The following is an 18939-nucleotide window of genomic DNA, read 5'->3' on the forward strand; positions in this document are numbered from 1 at the left end:
TGAGGGAAGACACATTAATGTTAGAAAACGGGAGACAGCCTGGTGTTTGATACTCGTTTAGAATTCCACAAATCTAAACATATATCATTGATGTGATATTAAGTTGTGGAAATCTTTTTATTTTGCAATCAAATAAGCAAGCTCAGAAAATTTTATTTCGGGCCTGAAGGACCAAAATTTTAACCATTTGATGAACAGTGGTCTAACGTGTTTATCTGGGATACTTGAATTGACTTTTCTGTTTGAGAGACACCAAGGGAATCTTGAGTAAGCCCTAAAATCTTTGAAACATTTCATTTATTAGATTAAAATGTTTGAACCTAAAACAGAAAAATACGTTCTTAGCATGGCCTGTGCCCTCGATGATTTGGTAAACCATCTCTCTCCTCTTAACTATCTCACTATCCTTTTTTTCAGGGTTTTTCCTCTCCCTCCTACTGGGACATGTAGAAGTCTAGGGGAGGAGGTTTCTGGGATAAGTTTGTCTTGCCTCAAAGCTGCATGAATCCAGGTGTCTTTGAGATAGACTCTGATGTAGTCAGTCATATAAGTACAGATGAAATCCAGTGGTGTCTATGCCCATTCTACACATCTGTTCGTGTCCTCTTATGCATTGCTAGGAAGGAAACTCGTTGTCTATGTGCTCTGCATCCCTAGCCATGGAAACTCCCCTTTTTGGAGAGCAGTGCTGAATTTGAAACCTCCTGGGGAGTACCAGTGCAGAACAAAGAAGATCGTTGAGAACTCAGAGGACTTTCATGCTCAGAGAGTGAGAGTTGAGTCACAAATAGAGCTGTAGTACAGGGGAACAATTTGTTTTACAAAGAAAGAAAGGACATTTTATGTAAAGATTGAGCACTGTGACAGACTCTGATTTGTATAGAAGAGACAGTGATAGCTGGCCAGTGGTTTCTAATTACAGTCGCTGTTGGCAGTGCTAGCTTTAATAATTCCAACTACGGACATTCTTAGGGAAACTCACCCATTTTAGGGGCTCGGTTTTGAGGAAATAAATTATAGAGCAGCTCAGTTTTCAGCAAAAATTTTTTTTGAAAGGGGCTAGAAAAGATCAGTTTTAATCCAAAGTAAATAATGTGGGAAAGAGAAAACATAGAGCTATTGAAAAGGAGACACAATTCACATTATTTGTAGAAAATATGATTCTGTACTTCTATACTATGAGAACTATTAAGAATTCAACTAGCTGTTCATATAGATAATAATTATCACAATTCAATGGCTTTTATATGTATTAGCAATAAAATGTGAGAATATTATATGAAAAAGTATATTCATAGTTGTAACCAAAAATATAAAATAATAAAAAGCTTATTACAATTTATAAAATAAAACTTAAACACATGGAACAATATGTGTAAATTTCTTAAAAATTTAATTAGATGTCTCATTTAATTCCAATCTAAATTTCATCTGGAAATATAAAGAAATGAACAATTAAAAATTTAAGAAGGAGTAGTGAGAGCAGTGTCCTATCCAGATAGTGAAGTGTATTATAATATTACAGCAATTTAAAACAGTGTGATGCTGGCACAGCAATTGATTGAAAGATCAGGGGAACATAGCAGGACTCCTGGACCAGCCCCAAGGACAGTGGTTTGCAGTTGATTCCAGAGACCCTGAAAATTCCCAGAAGTGCCGTTAGCCGTTAGAGTATGGTGGCTCTGAGCTCTCTCATCTCCACCTCAACAAGAACAACTCTGCTTTTGTGCATTTTACGTATTGAGTTCCCACATTTATATGTTAGTTTCACATGCAAAAGAATTTTTGTTGCCCTTACATTAATATATGGTAGAGGATGCCTCACTAATGATGACTGGCTTATGAAACAAATTATGTTGGGGAAACTTTGTAATAGGAGGTGGGGGCTAAAGCTTCACCTTGGTGGAAAAAGATAAATTCCAGATGATTAAAAATTAAAAACAGGTGCCAGCCCATGGTGGTTTAAGTTTGATGCACTCTGCTTTGGCGGCCTGGGTTCCTGGGTTTGGATCCCAGGCATGGACCTACACAACTCATTAGCCATGCTGTGGTGGTGACCCACATACAAAATAGGGGAAGATCAGCACAGATGTTAGCTCAGGGACAGTCTTCCTCAGCAAAAAAATAAAAATAAAAAAAGTACTTGAAAGAAATATTTGTAGATATTTGTATATTCTCCGGACAAAAGTTTCTAAACATAAAGCAGTAGAAGTCACAAAGGAAAAATCTGATGGAGTTGTTCATGTTAAAACAAAACTTTGCACATCTCCCTAAAATATCCAGAAAATAAGCAACAAAAGGAATAAATATCTATTATTAATATGCAAGACAATATTATTCTTACTGTATAAAGAGCTTTTTATGCATTAAGAAAAACAGACATATCCCTAGTGTTATATCCTGTGTTATTAATTTGAAAAAATCTTTATCCTCATTAGTATTTACAGAAGTATAATTAAAATAACAATGAATTACCACTTATTTGACCTACTAAGTTGGCTAAACAGATAATGCTTGATACTGGCAAAGTTGTGATGAGAGGCAGGTTCCGTTCTGCTTCGCGAGAGTATAAATTGTTAAAATCTTTCTGGAAACAGTTGGCAGTGTATCAAGAAACATGACAGAGCTCACATACTTTGACTCAATAATAGTTGAAGAATGTTACATTTAATATAGTCTTTGGAAATTTATTTTTATTAATTGAATCTTTAAAACAACGTAAATGCCTATCCTCAGTGAAGGGTTATGATGCTCCTTTTGAAGAGGCAGTTACATGGAGAAAAGTAAGACAGCTAACAATATATATAAATACTTTATATAATTATAATTATCTTAAAAATAATATGTATGGATAGAAGACACTAGAAGGAAAACAAAAGTGGTTGATATTCTTGGTTGTAGGCTTGTGGGTGCATTTTGTTTTCTATAATGTGGATCTGAGTTTGCATTTTTCCAGGTTTTGCTATCAGAAAGCAAAATTATTTCAAATAATTATCATCCATGGAAAAGTTTAAAACTGGATTTCCTATTTTGTCACAATTGCATGATTATGGCCCAAGCCAGTTTGAACCTGTTTTGATTATCTGCAATATTTATTGGCCCTATTTCTAGAAAAATCAGATTACGATAAATACTCTTAAAAATTGTGACTAATACTGCTCCCTTTCTTGCTGCATTGCGTCACTGGCCCCAGTTTCTAAAGAGGTAGGTATAAGCTGGAAAACAGTTGGAGGAATGTGTTACCTTCAAAATAAGTATTATGTAACCCTGAAACATGTTCCAGGACTAGTTGAATTTGAAAATATCAAGAAGGGTAATACAGAAGGTATAATTTTGCAGGACATGTGAAACTATAGCACTTCAGAGCTGAGAGACTGTTGGGGCAGTGGGTGGTTCCTCCGTCTAACATTTGGGCCTAGGAGCCTAGGATGCCATTTCACTCCGACTGTGGCTTCTTTCCTCCGTAATGTTTGGGTATGCCTGCCTGCGAGTCTGATTCGTGTCTCTGCCATGTGTCACATGATTTTGATGGTATCAATGTTTTGTTCTGTGAAGGTAATTTCTCCCTATCTTTTGTTCTATTAATGTTCACACAGCTAGTTCAGCGAAGCTTGTTCACACCCAGGAGCCTCTCCTTCTCTGTCTCCTTTCTCTGTCTTGCAGGAACTGAGGGTGGCTTCTGGTGTTTTGTGTGCCTTCATCATTTCTTCCTGCCTCTCAGCCACTTCATGATGTAATTCTTGGCACTTTTACTTCCTTTGTAGAGTAGGATGTGATGTCATAGAGAAGGGGACAGGGCTATCCAAATTCTCTCAATTGCTGGGAGGAGCTGCCCAGGTGTGCTGAGGGGCCTGTACTCAGGAAGAGAAACAGGGAATCCTCCACAGTGAGTAACCCCACTTTCAAGTGCACCCAAATTTCCCTTAAAACATTGCCCAGTACACTGGAGTTTCCTCTTCAGCCCTTTCTGGATATAATCAGTTTGCCTTTTGGACATTCCCAGTTCAGCTCAATTTTCCTCCTCTCTCTCCCTTCTCCCCTCTCTCCCTTTCTGCCACCCTGTGTCTCTCCCCGCCAGTTTTCCTCTTCCTTGCTTGCTTACTTGTGTATGTCTGTGTCTATTGACCTTCTGCCCATATCTTTTATGAGACCATTAGTGCCCCCAGCATTCCTGTCATTTGGGATGTTGCCCACCCTATATATAGTCCATGTGACCACAGCATCTCCTTTCAGTACTTCATAAGTATGCACTGTTCTACTTATAGTTCTTCTTATTTTAAAAATTGTCAGCTTTTTTGTTTTCATGTCTATTTCTTTCCCTCCTTTCTTTGTGATCTAATCCTTTCCCCTTTTCAGCTCTGTTATGTAGTTTCCTTCTTGCCTTTTTTTAACCAATGTTTTTACACTTTAGTCCTCTTCCCTATACAGCTGTGCCTGTTTCTTTTTTCCCCCTTTCCCAGTTTTCAGTGAAGCTCTCCAGTCTCCTCCTCTGTAAGGACGATTTTCCTTCTTTCCTATTGACATGCTTGTGGCCATACCCTCTTTCTAGTGTAGCTCGGATTTCTATATTCTTTAAAGAATTTACCAACTACAGTAGAGGACTGACCTGGACTTGGAAAAATGGAGAAAATTTTCTGGGAACTGGAAAGGGGAGAACAGGCAAGTGGCCCTAATGGTAAGGAGGGGCAGGCTGTATACAACTCATTGGAGGACCTTGATGAACAGAACCTTTGCTGGTGGCCTCGTTGAAATCTGGCCATTGATAATAGTAGAGATGACAGAGCTATTTTGTGCAGATATAGGAGCCTTTTCAATTTTTAGGTTTTAGAATGACCCTGTTAGTTCTTATTAATTATGATCCTTCCAGTAAATAATCACAAATTAGAACTCTAGAATCTTTAAGTTTCATGGGGCCATGACTTGTGCAAGAGCTTCTGTACAGCATCTTTAAGTAGGTGTCATCTACCCTTGGAGGCAGTCATTGTGAAGATGTGTGTAGACATGTTTCTTGTACCCAGAGGTGGTCCCTGTAGTCCAGGTTGGTGAGCATTCCTGTTTACTGCTTTCACTCCGTGTAGTTAAGTCCCTGGATAAATAAAGGAACTTGATTTCCAGGGCTGATGGTCTAATGCCTGTGGAAGTAATGATGTCCCATGTATTCCCCACTCTTGGCTTAAAAGAACTCCCTTCCACTCAAAAATAAGTAGGACAGAAGGGGAGAGAAAGAAAATGGGACTCAGTTTGTAAAACTGAGATGGGCTGAATGGGAAGAGGAAGGGGTTTACTTGAAATTAATTGGAAAAGGCAAAAGAAAGGAAACTGAGCTGAACTGGAAAACACACTGTAAGGAGTTACTTGGGTTTCTGGATGCTTCTTTCCATTTTGGCCATGAAGGATTATTTTTTCTCCTTTTTTTAATACAAAAGAGGTTGATCAAAATATGAACCCACTGAGGTTACTTCTGATCAGCACTTAGTTCTTTGCTGTGGGTAGTATTCAGGCTCCATGTTTCCAAGGTCCTGGAAATTTAGGAGACATTTTAACAGCCTGAAAACATGTCTTTAACATTAAAATACTAGCAATTTTTAATAAAGGAAATTATATATATTTATTAACTTTTTTTTTAGGTTTCACATTTCTTTTTTTGGTGTGTATGCCTTTGTGACATTTTCTGAAGAATGGCCTTTATATGTTGTAGAAGTTGCCATAAATGTCCAGAAAAAAAATTACATTCTCATTTTGGACACCTGAGCTGTGTGATGAGACCTTATTTTGATATAACAGCCCCTTCCCCTTTAAAATTTTAAGGAAACATTGCATGATTCATACAATTTTCATTTTGTATGCTTCCATGCAATAATCTATGAATCTTATGTTTATTTTTATTTTTCAGGCACTAGAAAAACACCCCAACTCACCAATGACAGCGAAGCAGATATTGGAAGTCATTCAGAAAGAAGGATTAAAAGAAACAAGGTCAGTATTCATATTTATAACATTTCCTATTTTTATTGATTATTAATTGCCACTAATTGCAAAGCAATAGGTGTATCTAGATTTTGATGTTGTAGTTGATTGTGAATTAGGTAACTACTTGGAAATTCTTTTGTGACTGCCAAATATTTGGATGACCCAAAATTTCCTTGGAACTGCCTGTTGGCTTAATAAATTACCTTGAATCGATTGGTATAGAACGTACTTTGTTAACAAAGAGCAGCACTGTGTGAATTAGCCACTCGGAGTTACTCCTCCTACTCTTTCTTGTAAGAGGAGATTGTGTTTCTGAGAGTGAGTAGCAAAAGAGAATCACTTTTACAGGCTTAATAAATAGATCCCAGGATATAAAGATGAGCTCACTCTGATAAAATTTAAAGTGCCAATGAATGTGGTTGAAAATTTAGTCCTCTTATATTTAGAACTCCTCTACTTGGAGCATCATTAATCAGCTATTGAGCCTTTTTTAAAAATAACAGTTTTATTGAGATGTGATTCATACACCATAAAATTCACGCTTTGAAAGTATACAATTCAGTGGTTTTCAGTATAGAGTTGTGCAATCATCACCACTAATTTTAGGACACTTTCATTACCCTAGAATGAAATCCCATGTCCATTAGCAGCCACTCCCCATGTCCTACTCTCCCCAGCCCCTGAAACCACTAATTTACTTTTCGTGTCTGTGGATTTGCCTATTCTGAATATTTCAGATAAATGGAATTATACAGTATGTGTCCTTTTGTGACTGGCTTCTTTCACTTAGCATAATGTTTTCAAGGTCCATCCATGTTGCAGCATAAATCAGTACTTCATTCCTTTTTGTTGCCTAATAATATTTCATTGTATGGGTATACCACATTTTGTTTATCTATGATTATCCCTTATTTTTATTTCTTTATTAGTTTTATGGTTTTGGCTTTTGTCAGTAGTTTAGGGCCATATTGATGATATTACTCAAGTAGAGAAAAAGAAGTTTGCTACAGGATAAAATAACCATAGAGTTGTCATATGTGTATGTATCATCTGTGTTACATAGAGTGAATTTTTTTTGTGTGAAGTTGTCTACCTGCAAGCCATTGAGCACACAGCGGTTGAAAGTTGGTGACAATTCAACCTGCTGAGTTACCTTTCAAATGTTTTGATTGATACTGAAATAGAACTGCTGAGAGAAATGAATATCCTCCTGAGGCCAACTTTTGCTAAAAATCCGTATTACCTATAACTCCTGTAACTGTAAAGTGTGGGTGATATCGGCCTCTGGCTGTTTAAAATGCATCTTTTGCAAGTTCGATCCATGAACATCACAATTTTGTGGGGTATAGGACTCCTAGGCTCAGATTTCCATCTCTATTTTGGAGGCTTTTTCTGCCTGAGATAACGTAACTACACTGTGTTTGCAATAATTGTTTCCCCACAAAGTGGAGGCAACAGTAGGGAGAAAAGTTGCTGACAGAGCCTATCAGCTCTGTTAGAGGTCTGTTCTTCTAAGCCAAATGTCAGTGTGAGGAGGTAGGGAACAAAATGGGGACACCTAGAAATTAATTTTCTCCTTGTTGCCCATCAAAAACCCTGAAAATATTTATGCCATTTAGAAAGCGCTGAAAATGTTTGTTCTACAGCCAAAAGAGAAGGGGTAAAAATCTAAGGATATCAAGTCCTGTCGAATGTGGGCTTTGTGCCAGAGGAATCTGCCAACGCAGACATAAAAAGCATCTCCTATAAGCAGACATTTGAAATTTGTTCCTTATGATATTCTTCTCCACAGGAGTGACTACGCTGCTGTCAGTTGTTATGTACCTTGAGATATAAAATTCCTGTACCATGGCTCTGAACAGCATTTTAATTATACTTATTATTGTAAAAGCATTACTTCGTATATTTCAAAATGCTGGTCGTCCCAGAATGGTATATTAAAGGGTTTTAAGCAGACATAGTTAACAAAACAAAAAATAAAACAGCTTTGAAGAGTAAAGAACATTGAAATGGAAAACATAACCTCATGTTCCTCTAAATACAACCCTCCCTCCACACCCTCGCCATTAGTGTCCTTCTGTAAAGCAAAAGAAACGTTCATTGTTACGAATGCTGATGAACCAGTACGGTAATATTGAAAGTACCTGCAAGAAATGCACAAGTTGAATGGGAAAGGGAGTAGGAAGAGAAAGAGACCATAGTTCTATTTAAATTCTATTCTTAAAATCAGTTCTGCAATGAAAGGCCTCAGACTGTGCATTTTCTGTTCTCCTTTCTCTCTACGTTTCTTTCAATCTCCTTCCTCCTATGAGCCGTCACCTCTTTTGGCTGGTCTATCTATAACCATTTTCCCCTTGTTTTCTAATTCTATTTTGCTTATTAGAATCAGCTCTAAAATAAAAGTAGGTAGATTTTGAGTGAGTTTTGGGCTTTCCTACAAGTTTTGTATGTTGTTTTAGGGAGTAGGTTCTGACATTTATTTTGCCTACTTAATGTACTATTTTGCTACCTTCCAAGGTCTTAAATGTTTTCCAAATATTTGAAGTAGCTGAGTAGATGAAGTGTAACTATATCTATTTTTCGTAAGTAAAGATACATTTAGAAATTCCCTCATCAAAAGGTCAAACATAGCTGTTTAATTTCTAGGTATTTATTAATGATGTGTTTTTCTAAAGTGCAGGTTTGTGATGTGCCCTGATTAAATGCAGGGGAGCGGTTGTGAAAGTTACTAATGTGGCCGTAACCCTTTGGTGGCCTCCTCTGTGGATGAGAGGTCATGTCAACGGTCCTCCCATGAGCAGCCCACCACGGTACCTAGCATTTCTAGGAAAGAGAAGGTTGAGTTTTTATCCATCATCATTCTGAATCTGGATTTAAAGGAACACCATTTGTTTGAAGTATCGTGAGGGTCCAGTACTGTGTGCCAGGTAGACCTCCTGGAGCGTTTACCTCCCTGTGCTGTAATTTTGCTCTTGGACGTTTCCCCACCAGTCTGTGAGTTCTTCATGGGCAGGAGACCTAACACTCCTGGCACTCAACAGATACTCAATAATTATTTGTTGAGTAAATAATCTTCTTTCTCAAGATGTCAATTTGCTGGCACTTAGTGATGACTTTGGCTTGCATTTACAGTTAGAAGCTTTTCAATGTTACATGTTGTATTTTTCATCCTATTCAGTAGTTTGTTTGAATCAAAAGGAATCTAACAGTTTTGTGGCCATACCATTAAATATATGCATTGCTGATAGTCTCCAGTAAATGATCTGTGAACAAGTAAGGTTATTGTGCGGTTGCTTGTTTTCAAACACTGTAAGTGCTGCTGGGTTAAACTTGACTGACAATAAGGAAATACACCAGTAATTTTGACAAAGCCAATGTGAGTATTTGAATGTGTTCAGTATATGTGATAGTTAATTTATTTGATTGAGATGAAACTCTTGACACTTTATGCTATCTTTTCCTCTTTTCAAGTGACGCTTTAAATTACATACTTTTTATATAGACATGATAAAAAGAGGACCACTTTTCTGTCTCATGTTCTGTGTATCTTCTTCATGTTATTGATGGCATGTGTAGTGTATGATTAAATCCTATTTCAAAAACCCAGACTGAAATAAGTACTTTCCATGTATTTTAAAAATTGCATATGAATATAGTAAGTTGTCAGAACATACGTTTTTTGTTGAAAAAAATTAATAGTATGATCATAGCATGATTTCCTAGAATTGTGTTTTTTAATGAAAATGTATTTGGTAAGTTTCAATTCCCTTCTATATAATAGCATAGATGATTTTCTCAATGTACTTTTATTCTGGTCCATCTACACACTAATTTTACTGATTCTGAATGTTTTCAGGCTTCTTTTCCTTTGTGTTTGTTTATGCGTTGTCAGCAATTGATAGGACATCGTAGTTTGGAATGCTTTTTGGATAATCAAAATCTTAGATGCAGTCAAACAGCCATGTTGCTTGTATGGAGGGGATAGGAATGTGCATATTCCAGTCTACTGCTTTTGTGGATGGATATTGAATGTGCCTGTTTGGACGCCTTGATTAAACATTCCCTCTTCCTCAGGGAGTTAATGGTGCTACTGTAGAATATGGTCTTGTCTGCAGTAATTAAAAATAAGTTCATAGATAAAGAGGAGTAACTACAGTTACCGTGTTGGTTTGGATGACTTTTCAAGTTGTCCTAATTCTGCTTTTCTGTTTTTGGTTTGCTTATTCAGAAGTTATGATTCCTTTACAAAGAGGACTGAGGGATTTTTGGTGCCTGAGGATATGTTTTTCTCTGCTCATGTAACTTTTAAAGTGATGCTTCTAAAGAAATGGGTGCTCTGTTACAGTGACACATCCAAGGATGGCAAGGTCAAGGAGTGAGCCTTGCCAAACTTACCTAGCAAGAGCAGAACAGCTTTTCATCAGTGAGGGATAATTTCTTATGTGCTGGCCATTATTATTACAAGATACCTGTCATTAATGCAGCATGAACCATGATATACTTTTCATATTATTTGATAATAGGTAAATAATTTTCTAATGAAGACAAGGCTGTCATAATTTAAAGACAAGAAACCCCCACATAAAGCAATAAAAAAACCCTCTCTCGGATTGGAGGCAGGGCAATATTTATGAGGTACATTTTTTTACGATATTATGGATGCTTTACTTAAAAAAAACAATCTGTGTTAGATTTCATCAACCATTTACAGAACAGCGGCTTATAATTACATATCACAGTAGGGACAGGTGAAAAGGTTTATAAACACCCTCTGTTGTGTTTAGTGTTACTCAGAATGTGGACATATTTTTGATTTTGCAACGTGGAACATTGACTTGACAATGTGAGATTTTGTAATTATTCTGGTATCAATGAGGACTTTTTATTCCCGCTCATAATTCTTAGAATAAATTTGTTTTTAGCTACCTGTCTTAAGGTTGTGCATGTTTTTTGTTTTGCAGTCTCTGTTATGATATGCTGAAATTAGGATCTTCACTTTGTACTGTGGTTTGTTAAAGATGTATTTTTCTAGGGGGATAAAATGTCAGAAAATTCTATTACCATGCATAGTGACAAACAATGCAATTTCTTGGCATTTCTCTTGGTGAGATTTACGTTTCTAATTAGTGCTATAGGAGATGATTCTTTCTAGCTGCTGAAATGTTTTGTCTAGAGATAAGAAAGAAACACAAATAATTTCTACTGCAAAATCAATTCTTATCTCCAGACTCCATGTTGGCATTTTTCCTTTCATACTGAAATGGTGGTCTAGTTTTTTTTGTTGGGGCACTTTAGAATTACAGTGTTAACTCACAGTGTCATCCCTGCCATTTGCTAACATCTAATTCTCTCCTTGTATAAATGGTGTGCACAGTCAGCTACTTAGAGAGGGATAAATGAGACTATGGTGTTATTAAACAGAAATATAGGGCAATCTGTATATATTTATGTGCGTCAATGGGTGTGTGTACATGAGTGAGGGTAAGCAAGCCTTTAGAATAATTTATCTCTTAATTGACATAAAATTTTACTTGTTGTTATTACTCAGATTAGGAATCTCAATCAGAGTCATTGCTAACTCTCTTCTCCCATCCCATGGCCAACTGGTTCTTGGGTAGTGTTAGATCTACTTCCTAAGTATATCTTTCTTTCTTAGTATCCCCACTCTTTGCCATTCATTCTTTGCACTTGTAGTTTCTTAACTAGGTTAATGCAATATCTTCTCATCTGGTCTCTTTAAACCTGGTATCCTTCTTTATAAATCCATTTTTTTCCTCAAACAAACACTACAATTTATAGTAGCATTTCTTGTTTTGTTTGTTTGATTTTGTTTTTATGAGGAAGATTGGCCCTGAGCTAACATCTTTTGCCAGTCTTTCTCTTTTTGCTTGAGGAAGATTCTTGCTGAGCTAACATCCATGCTTGTCTTCCTCCACTTGATGTGGGATGCCACCACAGCGTGGCTTGATGAATGGTGCTAGGTGCGTGCCTAGGATCTGAACCTGCAAACCCCGGGCCACCAAGGCAGAGCACGTGAACTTCACCACTATGCCACTGGGCTGACCCCATATAGTAGCATTTCTTAACTGATGATCCAAAATATTCTAGAGACTATATTATGTCTAGTAAACTATGAATCAAAACATGTTGTCAGGTGTATATTTGTTGATAATTAGATGAAATCGAGTATGGTACTTTTTTCCTAGTCACATAGTATCTGAATAAATGCATGATGTTCTGATAAGGTACTCTTTATGATATGAATGATGAAAGTGTGCATTATACTTTACGTTTACATGAGATTTTGAATTTCTTATCTGGTCATTTTAATATAAGTTTGGTTCTTCCAAAAATACATCACTTAAAATGTTGTTTGTGGGCATTGTGTGTTTTTTTATGCATAATTATTTAGTTTTAAATGGTATAAAACTGGTTAAATAAGAATCCATAATTTACATGTGGATATCACTAATTGTTTAAAAATAACTGTAATCTGTCATAAATTAAACTTTCTTCTTAAAGTTACTTTTTTATAGTGAGAAAGTGATTGAAATAATTCCTCAGGAGGATGATAAGATTATATATTACTGTGGAAGCATTTCCTGAATTAAAAAATAATTGTGTGAATCGTTAACGCTACAAGGTCAGGTTCCAACTCCTTAGGACAACCCTAATCAAGCGGGACTTGGGTGGTGGTTCAGCCTTTCCAGGCAAGCATCTGATCTTACAGCCACTGCTGACCACTTGCATTCTGCTGTGAACTTTCCCCATTATCTTTTCAAGATTTGGAAATTAGAAGTAGAGCCCCACGAGGCATTCATGAACTGTGTTGTGTGTGTGTGTGTGTGTGCACGTCTGCACACACTTGCATGCACTTCTGGCAATCATCACATTGTCCCATAAGAGGCCATAAGATTGGATTGCTGAATGGGGAGGAAGCACTTTTCAGATAGAATGCTGCACACTGCGTAATAGATTTGGAACAGAACTCATCCTGGTTCCCAGATTGAACTCACATTCATAGTGACTGGCTTAGTCTGCTCGGGCTGCCATAACAAAACACCATAGACTGGATGGCTTAAACAGTAGAAATTTATTTTCTCACAGTCTTGGAGGCTAGAAGTCCCAGATCAGGGTCTGGCAGGGTCAGTTTCTGGTGAGGCCTCTCTTCCTGGCTTGGAGACTGCCACCTTCTTGCTATGTGGCCTTTCCTGGGGGTGTGTGTGCAGACAGAGTGAGCTCACTGATGTCTCTTCTTATAAGGACACTACTATTGTCAGATCAAGGCCCCATCTTTATCATGTCATTCAACCTTAGTCACTTTCTTAGAGATCCCATCTCCAAATACAGCCACACTGGGGGTAGGGCTTCAACGCATGAATTTGGGGGTCCACAAAAATTCACTTCATAACTGGTGATTCAGAATATGGAACTTTACATTTCCAGAATTCATAGCATGCCATAAGAATGTTTGTAGAATTTTGAATATCTGATTCAATTGGAAGATATTCATAACAATATACTTAACACTGTACTGTGTTTCTGTTTTTACATACTCCTAAAATGTGTTTTCTTATGTTATTCCTTACATATAAGCCAATAGAATGCTTGGCTTAAGTTTCATGTTCAAATATAATGTGTATATTCACATAACGTAAATTGATTTGGATTTTATTTGAAGCCTTTGGTAAAAATAGCTGTGGTGACTGCATATAACCCTCAGGCATCAATATTCACTAAGGTGTGCAATTAGAGCTATGAAATGGCCATTCCTTAATACATCTTTTTATTCTGTCAAGCTTGCTTTCTCCATTCTTCCAAATAATTGAACAAAAAAGGTAATTTAGGTGATTTCAGCTTTATCAAGGTTTAGGTATAATTTACTCCAGAAATACTGAGCACTCTATAAATATTTCAGTGCAGAAATAGAAGCCGAAATGGATATAAAATTACATTGTATGTGAGTCTTTCTAAGTATCCTATGCAGGTGAAAATCTTTGGGGAGGAATAGGCATTTAACTGCAGTGATTTTATTTAATATTTTTCTAAGTGGTGTTTTTCTCTTTATCTCTTCATTTCATTGCTTGTACTCTTAATTGCCACATGCCTAAATGATTTCAGTTTTGCTTTGTTGTTTTGAACTTGACATCATAATTCAAATGCAAAACAGTTGATATGCTGACAAGGAGACTTCTTTTTATAGTTGATTTGTTTTCAGAGGAATAAAAATTATGACATTTTGTTAAGCCAAGTTTTCTAAAAGCTACAGTGCATAATTCCTAAGAATAAGTCTTCGTTCTCTCAGGACAATTAAGGACTATTTATCCCACACCTCCTGAGATGCCTATGCAGAATCAAATTGGTAATGTGGACTGGGATTCTGTCTGAAATTCAGTTGATTTCTATTAACTATTTTTTTTCCTTTAAGTTAAGCCTGTTCTAGGTTCTGTGCATGGTTCGTGTTTGGGCTCCCCTCTCTCATCAGTCTGTTGGCAGTCATCTTCTAGCCAGGTTCACAGTACTCAGGTGTGTAGGTGCAAAGCCTTGCCAGGTGCAAAGCAGTCAAATTAGAGGACATCAGGGAAATGAAAATAAAGTTGTGGAAAAGTAGATATCATAACATGGAGTTAATCAATTAAATACCTATTAAATGCCTACTCTGCTCACTGTGTAAGGTCCTGGGGGTTTTATGGAAACTTTAAGGCTGTATTCATTCCATTAACATTTATTAAGCACGTGCTATGTTCTTGAGACTGCAGAAGTTGCTGGATTAATAGGTGAATAAAATGTAGTCCCTGCTTTTGAGGATTTAACAGTATGGTCCCAGACCATTTAGTTAGGTCTTCCAACCTCTCTTCTGTGAAGCATGTATTTAGCCTAATGCACAATCATTTTATATTTTTATTTGAAAAACATTTTAAATTAGGAATTTCTAAAGTCTCTCTTGAATTCTTAATAAAATGTATGATATTCAAACATGTCAAGAAGGGTTGTCTTTACATCCCAAATATAAGCTCATTGAAGTAATGAACTCCCATTTTTGTATTCATTAATTTGTTTAACAGAATGCCAAGATACTATGCTTTATGTAGTATGTCAAGAAAATCGATGAGTAGGAGACTGATGATGAAAAGACTGCCTAATGTTTTTTGGTCATTTACTTTTATTAGGCCCAGTACTAAGGACTTTACATGAATTACCTTAAAAAAAAATACCTTTGAGGAGGATTAATATTATTATATTTCCCACTTTACTGATAGAGAAACTGAGGCAGATGACATTAAGTAACTTAAGAAAGTTCATCCAGCCAGCAAGTGACAAACCTGGGATTTCACATCTGATACAGAACCTACTGCACTTAACCTTTTAAAATACTTGTAGCCTGAGCCTAATAAAATTTTGGTTAAAAAAAGTATTGGTTATATGATTCTATTAGGTAAATACTCTACTACCACACAGCTTTTCTAATTATCAGATGTCTTATATATTACTCACTGAGATTAAAGTCTAGCTTGTACATAGGTATGTTGAGACTCTTTCAGTTTATAGCCTAATTGTAAATAGTGTTGAGGGGTGGAAAAAACATTTCCGTAACCCATTTAGATGTGGGGATGCAAAACCTGAGATAAACTTTATCTGTTATACTTGTCCAATATGAGAAGGATGACTTTTAAGCAAAGATTTAGGCTTATGGACAGCAGCAACACATTTGAAATGTGACTTCGTACTGTTTGTTTTAGAAGATAATGTGAGAGTGGGAAACATCCCACGGTAATGGGAGAACCAAGGACTTCATAGGACTCTCACCGTTTTGTTGTTGATTTGGGCCTGGTAGATTGAAACTTTTGTTTCTGGGAAACTGGCTGTGACCAATTGAAGCATATTTGCTAACAGAATGTAGATAATCCAGAAGGCAATTTTAGAAGGTGGCAGTTACTATGCTTGTGAAACAACTGAATGCAAATGGATGGGATGACTAAACCATGCTTATGTGGAAGAAGGGGAGGCTAAGTTATTAACATTGTTCTCCTTTTAAGAGATGCATCTAGGAGATGAAAAGGAGGCCCAAATGAATAAGTGAGTATAGTTTCAGAAGCAGCAAAACTGCAGTCTTTAAGAAATTTTCTTAAGCAGAGAACAATCAGAGATTCTTTATTGTTACTGGTAATCTGTATCATGACCACTTATCCATCCATCCTCATCTCATCTGTCAATCATACTCCCACTGGGAGGTATAAAAGCACTACTCTTTCCTATACATTTTTGTTTTTACAAAAGGCATACGTAAAACTTCCAGGGAGAGCATGTTCTCCTTCAGACCACTGTGCCTAGCCTGAATTCCTGACCAAGTTCTTCTCTAGTGTGTTTGCATGAAATACAACAATTTGTACAATGATTATTTTTAAATTTGTTGCTTAATTTGTGTTTATTGAAGGTAATCTGCTGGTTGTTAGATAGAGAAAAATGGCCTTCATGAAGAATTGTTAAAACAAGTTATTGCTAGTGGGATAGTCTAATGAATGGCTCAAATCTTAAATTCTTAAGGGTTAGGATTAGCAAAGATCATTTTGGAATTCCCCCACACCTCCATCCCAAGATGCAAAGTGCTGAATCAGGAACACAAAAAGTATTATTTAGAATTAGAACAGTTTTGGCTGCTCAATTCTTTTATCCATCCTTAATATTGGAAATGTTGATTTTTAAAATAAGACTTTATTATTTAATTGACTATTTTTAAACACCATCCTTTTCAGTCAGCTACTTATAACTTTTAACTGTCAAAGTTTTATAAATGTTTGTATATTAGATACAGTGGTACATTCTTATCTTTTCTCATAAGAGAGTGATGAGGAATTGTGAAATAGTGTCTGTAGTATTTTGTGTAGCAGTAGATAAGTATCTAAGTTTTAAATCTAGTTTTTCCCTTACTCAGTTTTCACCTACCTGATCACCCAGGCAATTTCTAGGTTTGTTAGAAGTGCTTCTTGTGATAAGAGAGTAGTGGGCTGAATAATTCCTAATAGTTGAGGAGTTACACCCTTTGGTAAAGTCAGGACTGGTTTACACAGGGGCCATTTACTGTTGTATTACCATCCCAACTTTAAGCCATGCTTTTGGGAATTTATTTGAAAGCAAGCTTCCTTAAAACAGGGCATTCAGAGCAGCCTCTGCTACGTTAGGATGTAATCTAAGACGTGAATGAAGTTTAACTCAGAATTATAACATTTTGTTTCTGGTAAGGACTTTGCAGGTCATATAGTCTTAAACTTTTATTTTACAGATCAGTAAACTAAAGCTTAGAGAAGATGAGTTGTCCACCATAATAGAACTAGTAAATGTCTGACTCACCTTGAAACTTAGAAGAGGCTGATCATTCAGAATTTGAGAAGAATGTGCAAAAGCCCCATAGTGAGTGAAGGCCAGACCGTATAAAGAAAAGAAGATAAATCTTCTATTCTGAGGTACTGTTAGAAGGGACATGTCTTTCAATTGATTTTCCTGAAGTGATGGGTTTTCATTGATCCGGTCACCCTCTATTACCTGATTTTATTTGCCTCCAGTACACATTTGTAACACTGTTGGCAGGAGTCCGGGGTGCAAAAGAGATTGTATAAGAATTTATACTTCAAATGTTGATCTGAAGTTTTCGATTCTGGCCTCATAGGCTCCTTGCTTTCATTAAGACCTTGCCCAAAGGAGAACAATGAGACCAGGGGACGGGGTTGTGGCTACCTTACGTTCCTGCCTCTGTGGGCCAAGGTAGAGAGCCAGTGAGCTCAGTAAGGCACAGTGCCTTAGATCATGTTATTGAGCACGCTTATTCCAGTTATTCTTTGGAATGCCTCTAATATGAGGATGACAAAAGGGCAAATAGATTTGCCTGCAGACAATTTCATGCAAACCAGGATCCAGCACCCATTGTTCTCTTTTCGATTTTCCCTGTGGACTCTTACAGCCCGCTCTGTTTCTTTATTCACATTGTGATATTTATGTTTACTTACTAAATTTTTCTCCGTTCTCTATAAAAAAATAAAATGGATAGAAATTAAATATTTATGTAGTCACAATAAAATTGAGTGGTCTGAGAAGTCCAACGGGTAAATGAAAACATTGTCAACTAAGGTGAACTTATAGCAAAAATCGAGTTTTCATTTATTGATTCTTTTTTCTGGCGTTAATAACTCATTTGAATTTTCTTTATAAATGGATCTTTAGTATATCAATGCAGTATGAAATTATGTAATGATTATTTTATAGGTTAAATGAGGTTAAACCTAATATATTTTGGAGGTATCAAATATTTTTTTAAAATGAATTTATGATATGTCTTATTCTTCACTTACAATATAATATTGATCTCTGACCTTTCCACTGCCTTGGGTTGTTAAATTTAAAAATAGATTTGAAAGCCTATTACAGTTTATAGCTAATTACGTTAAACCCTTCACAAATAATTTAAATATTTTCAGATTATTTTTCTTAGGTTTTGAGAATTGGGATCCAAGAAATTACTTTTAACTTGTGTTTACTTTATAGCAGAGCCTATTTGTATAAGCTAGTGTGTAAGTTTGAATGGATATGAGAGAGTCTCAAAATAAGTGGTTAAATTAAAGTTCATTTCTCACATGACAGTCTAAAGGTATATGGTCCCAGGAATGCTGAGATAATTTTGCTACATCAGGCTATCCAGGGAACCGAGGTCCTTCTGTCTTGTTGCTCTGTTATCCTTAGGATTTTGTCCTCATTGCCATGGTCTAACATGGCTCGCCACCAAATCCATGTTTTAAGCAACAGCTGGAAGAAGGGTCACACGCAATCCCCTTGTGGATTTGTTCTGAAAGTTGAGTGCATCAGTTTTCCCCATGTCCCCCTAGGCAGATACATAATTCCAGATACATAATTCTGTTGAATATAGTCTATTGCAGGATGCATGTTCACAGCTAAAATGTGGGAGTCCTAACTGTAGAG

At 36.5% G+C, this 18939-nt stretch overlaps 1 protein-coding gene across 2 annotated transcripts in view; it reads left to right on the top strand.

Annotated features, from left to right (window-relative positions):
• ASXL3 (ASXL transcriptional regulator 3) overlaps positions 1-18939 on the top strand; it is a 171261-nt gene that overhangs the window by 28045 nt on the left and 124277 nt on the right. Inside the window, exon 2 of one of the 2 annotated variants that reach the window (XM_070275616.1) lies at positions 5894-5976. In XM_070275616.1, coding sequence (XP_070131717.1) covers positions 5894-5976 — 83 coding nt within the window. Of the gene's footprint in view, positions 1-5893; positions 5981-18939 lie in introns of both variants that reach the window. The other variant, XM_070275614.1, reaches the window with a different exon arrangement.

Source organism: Equus caballus, chromosome 8 (genome assembly GCF_041296265.1).
Source record: "Equus caballus isolate H_3958 breed thoroughbred chromosome 8, TB-T2T, whole genome shotgun sequence".
In the NCBI taxonomy this organism is placed as follows: domain Eukaryota; kingdom Metazoa; phylum Chordata; class Mammalia; order Perissodactyla; family Equidae; genus Equus; species Equus caballus.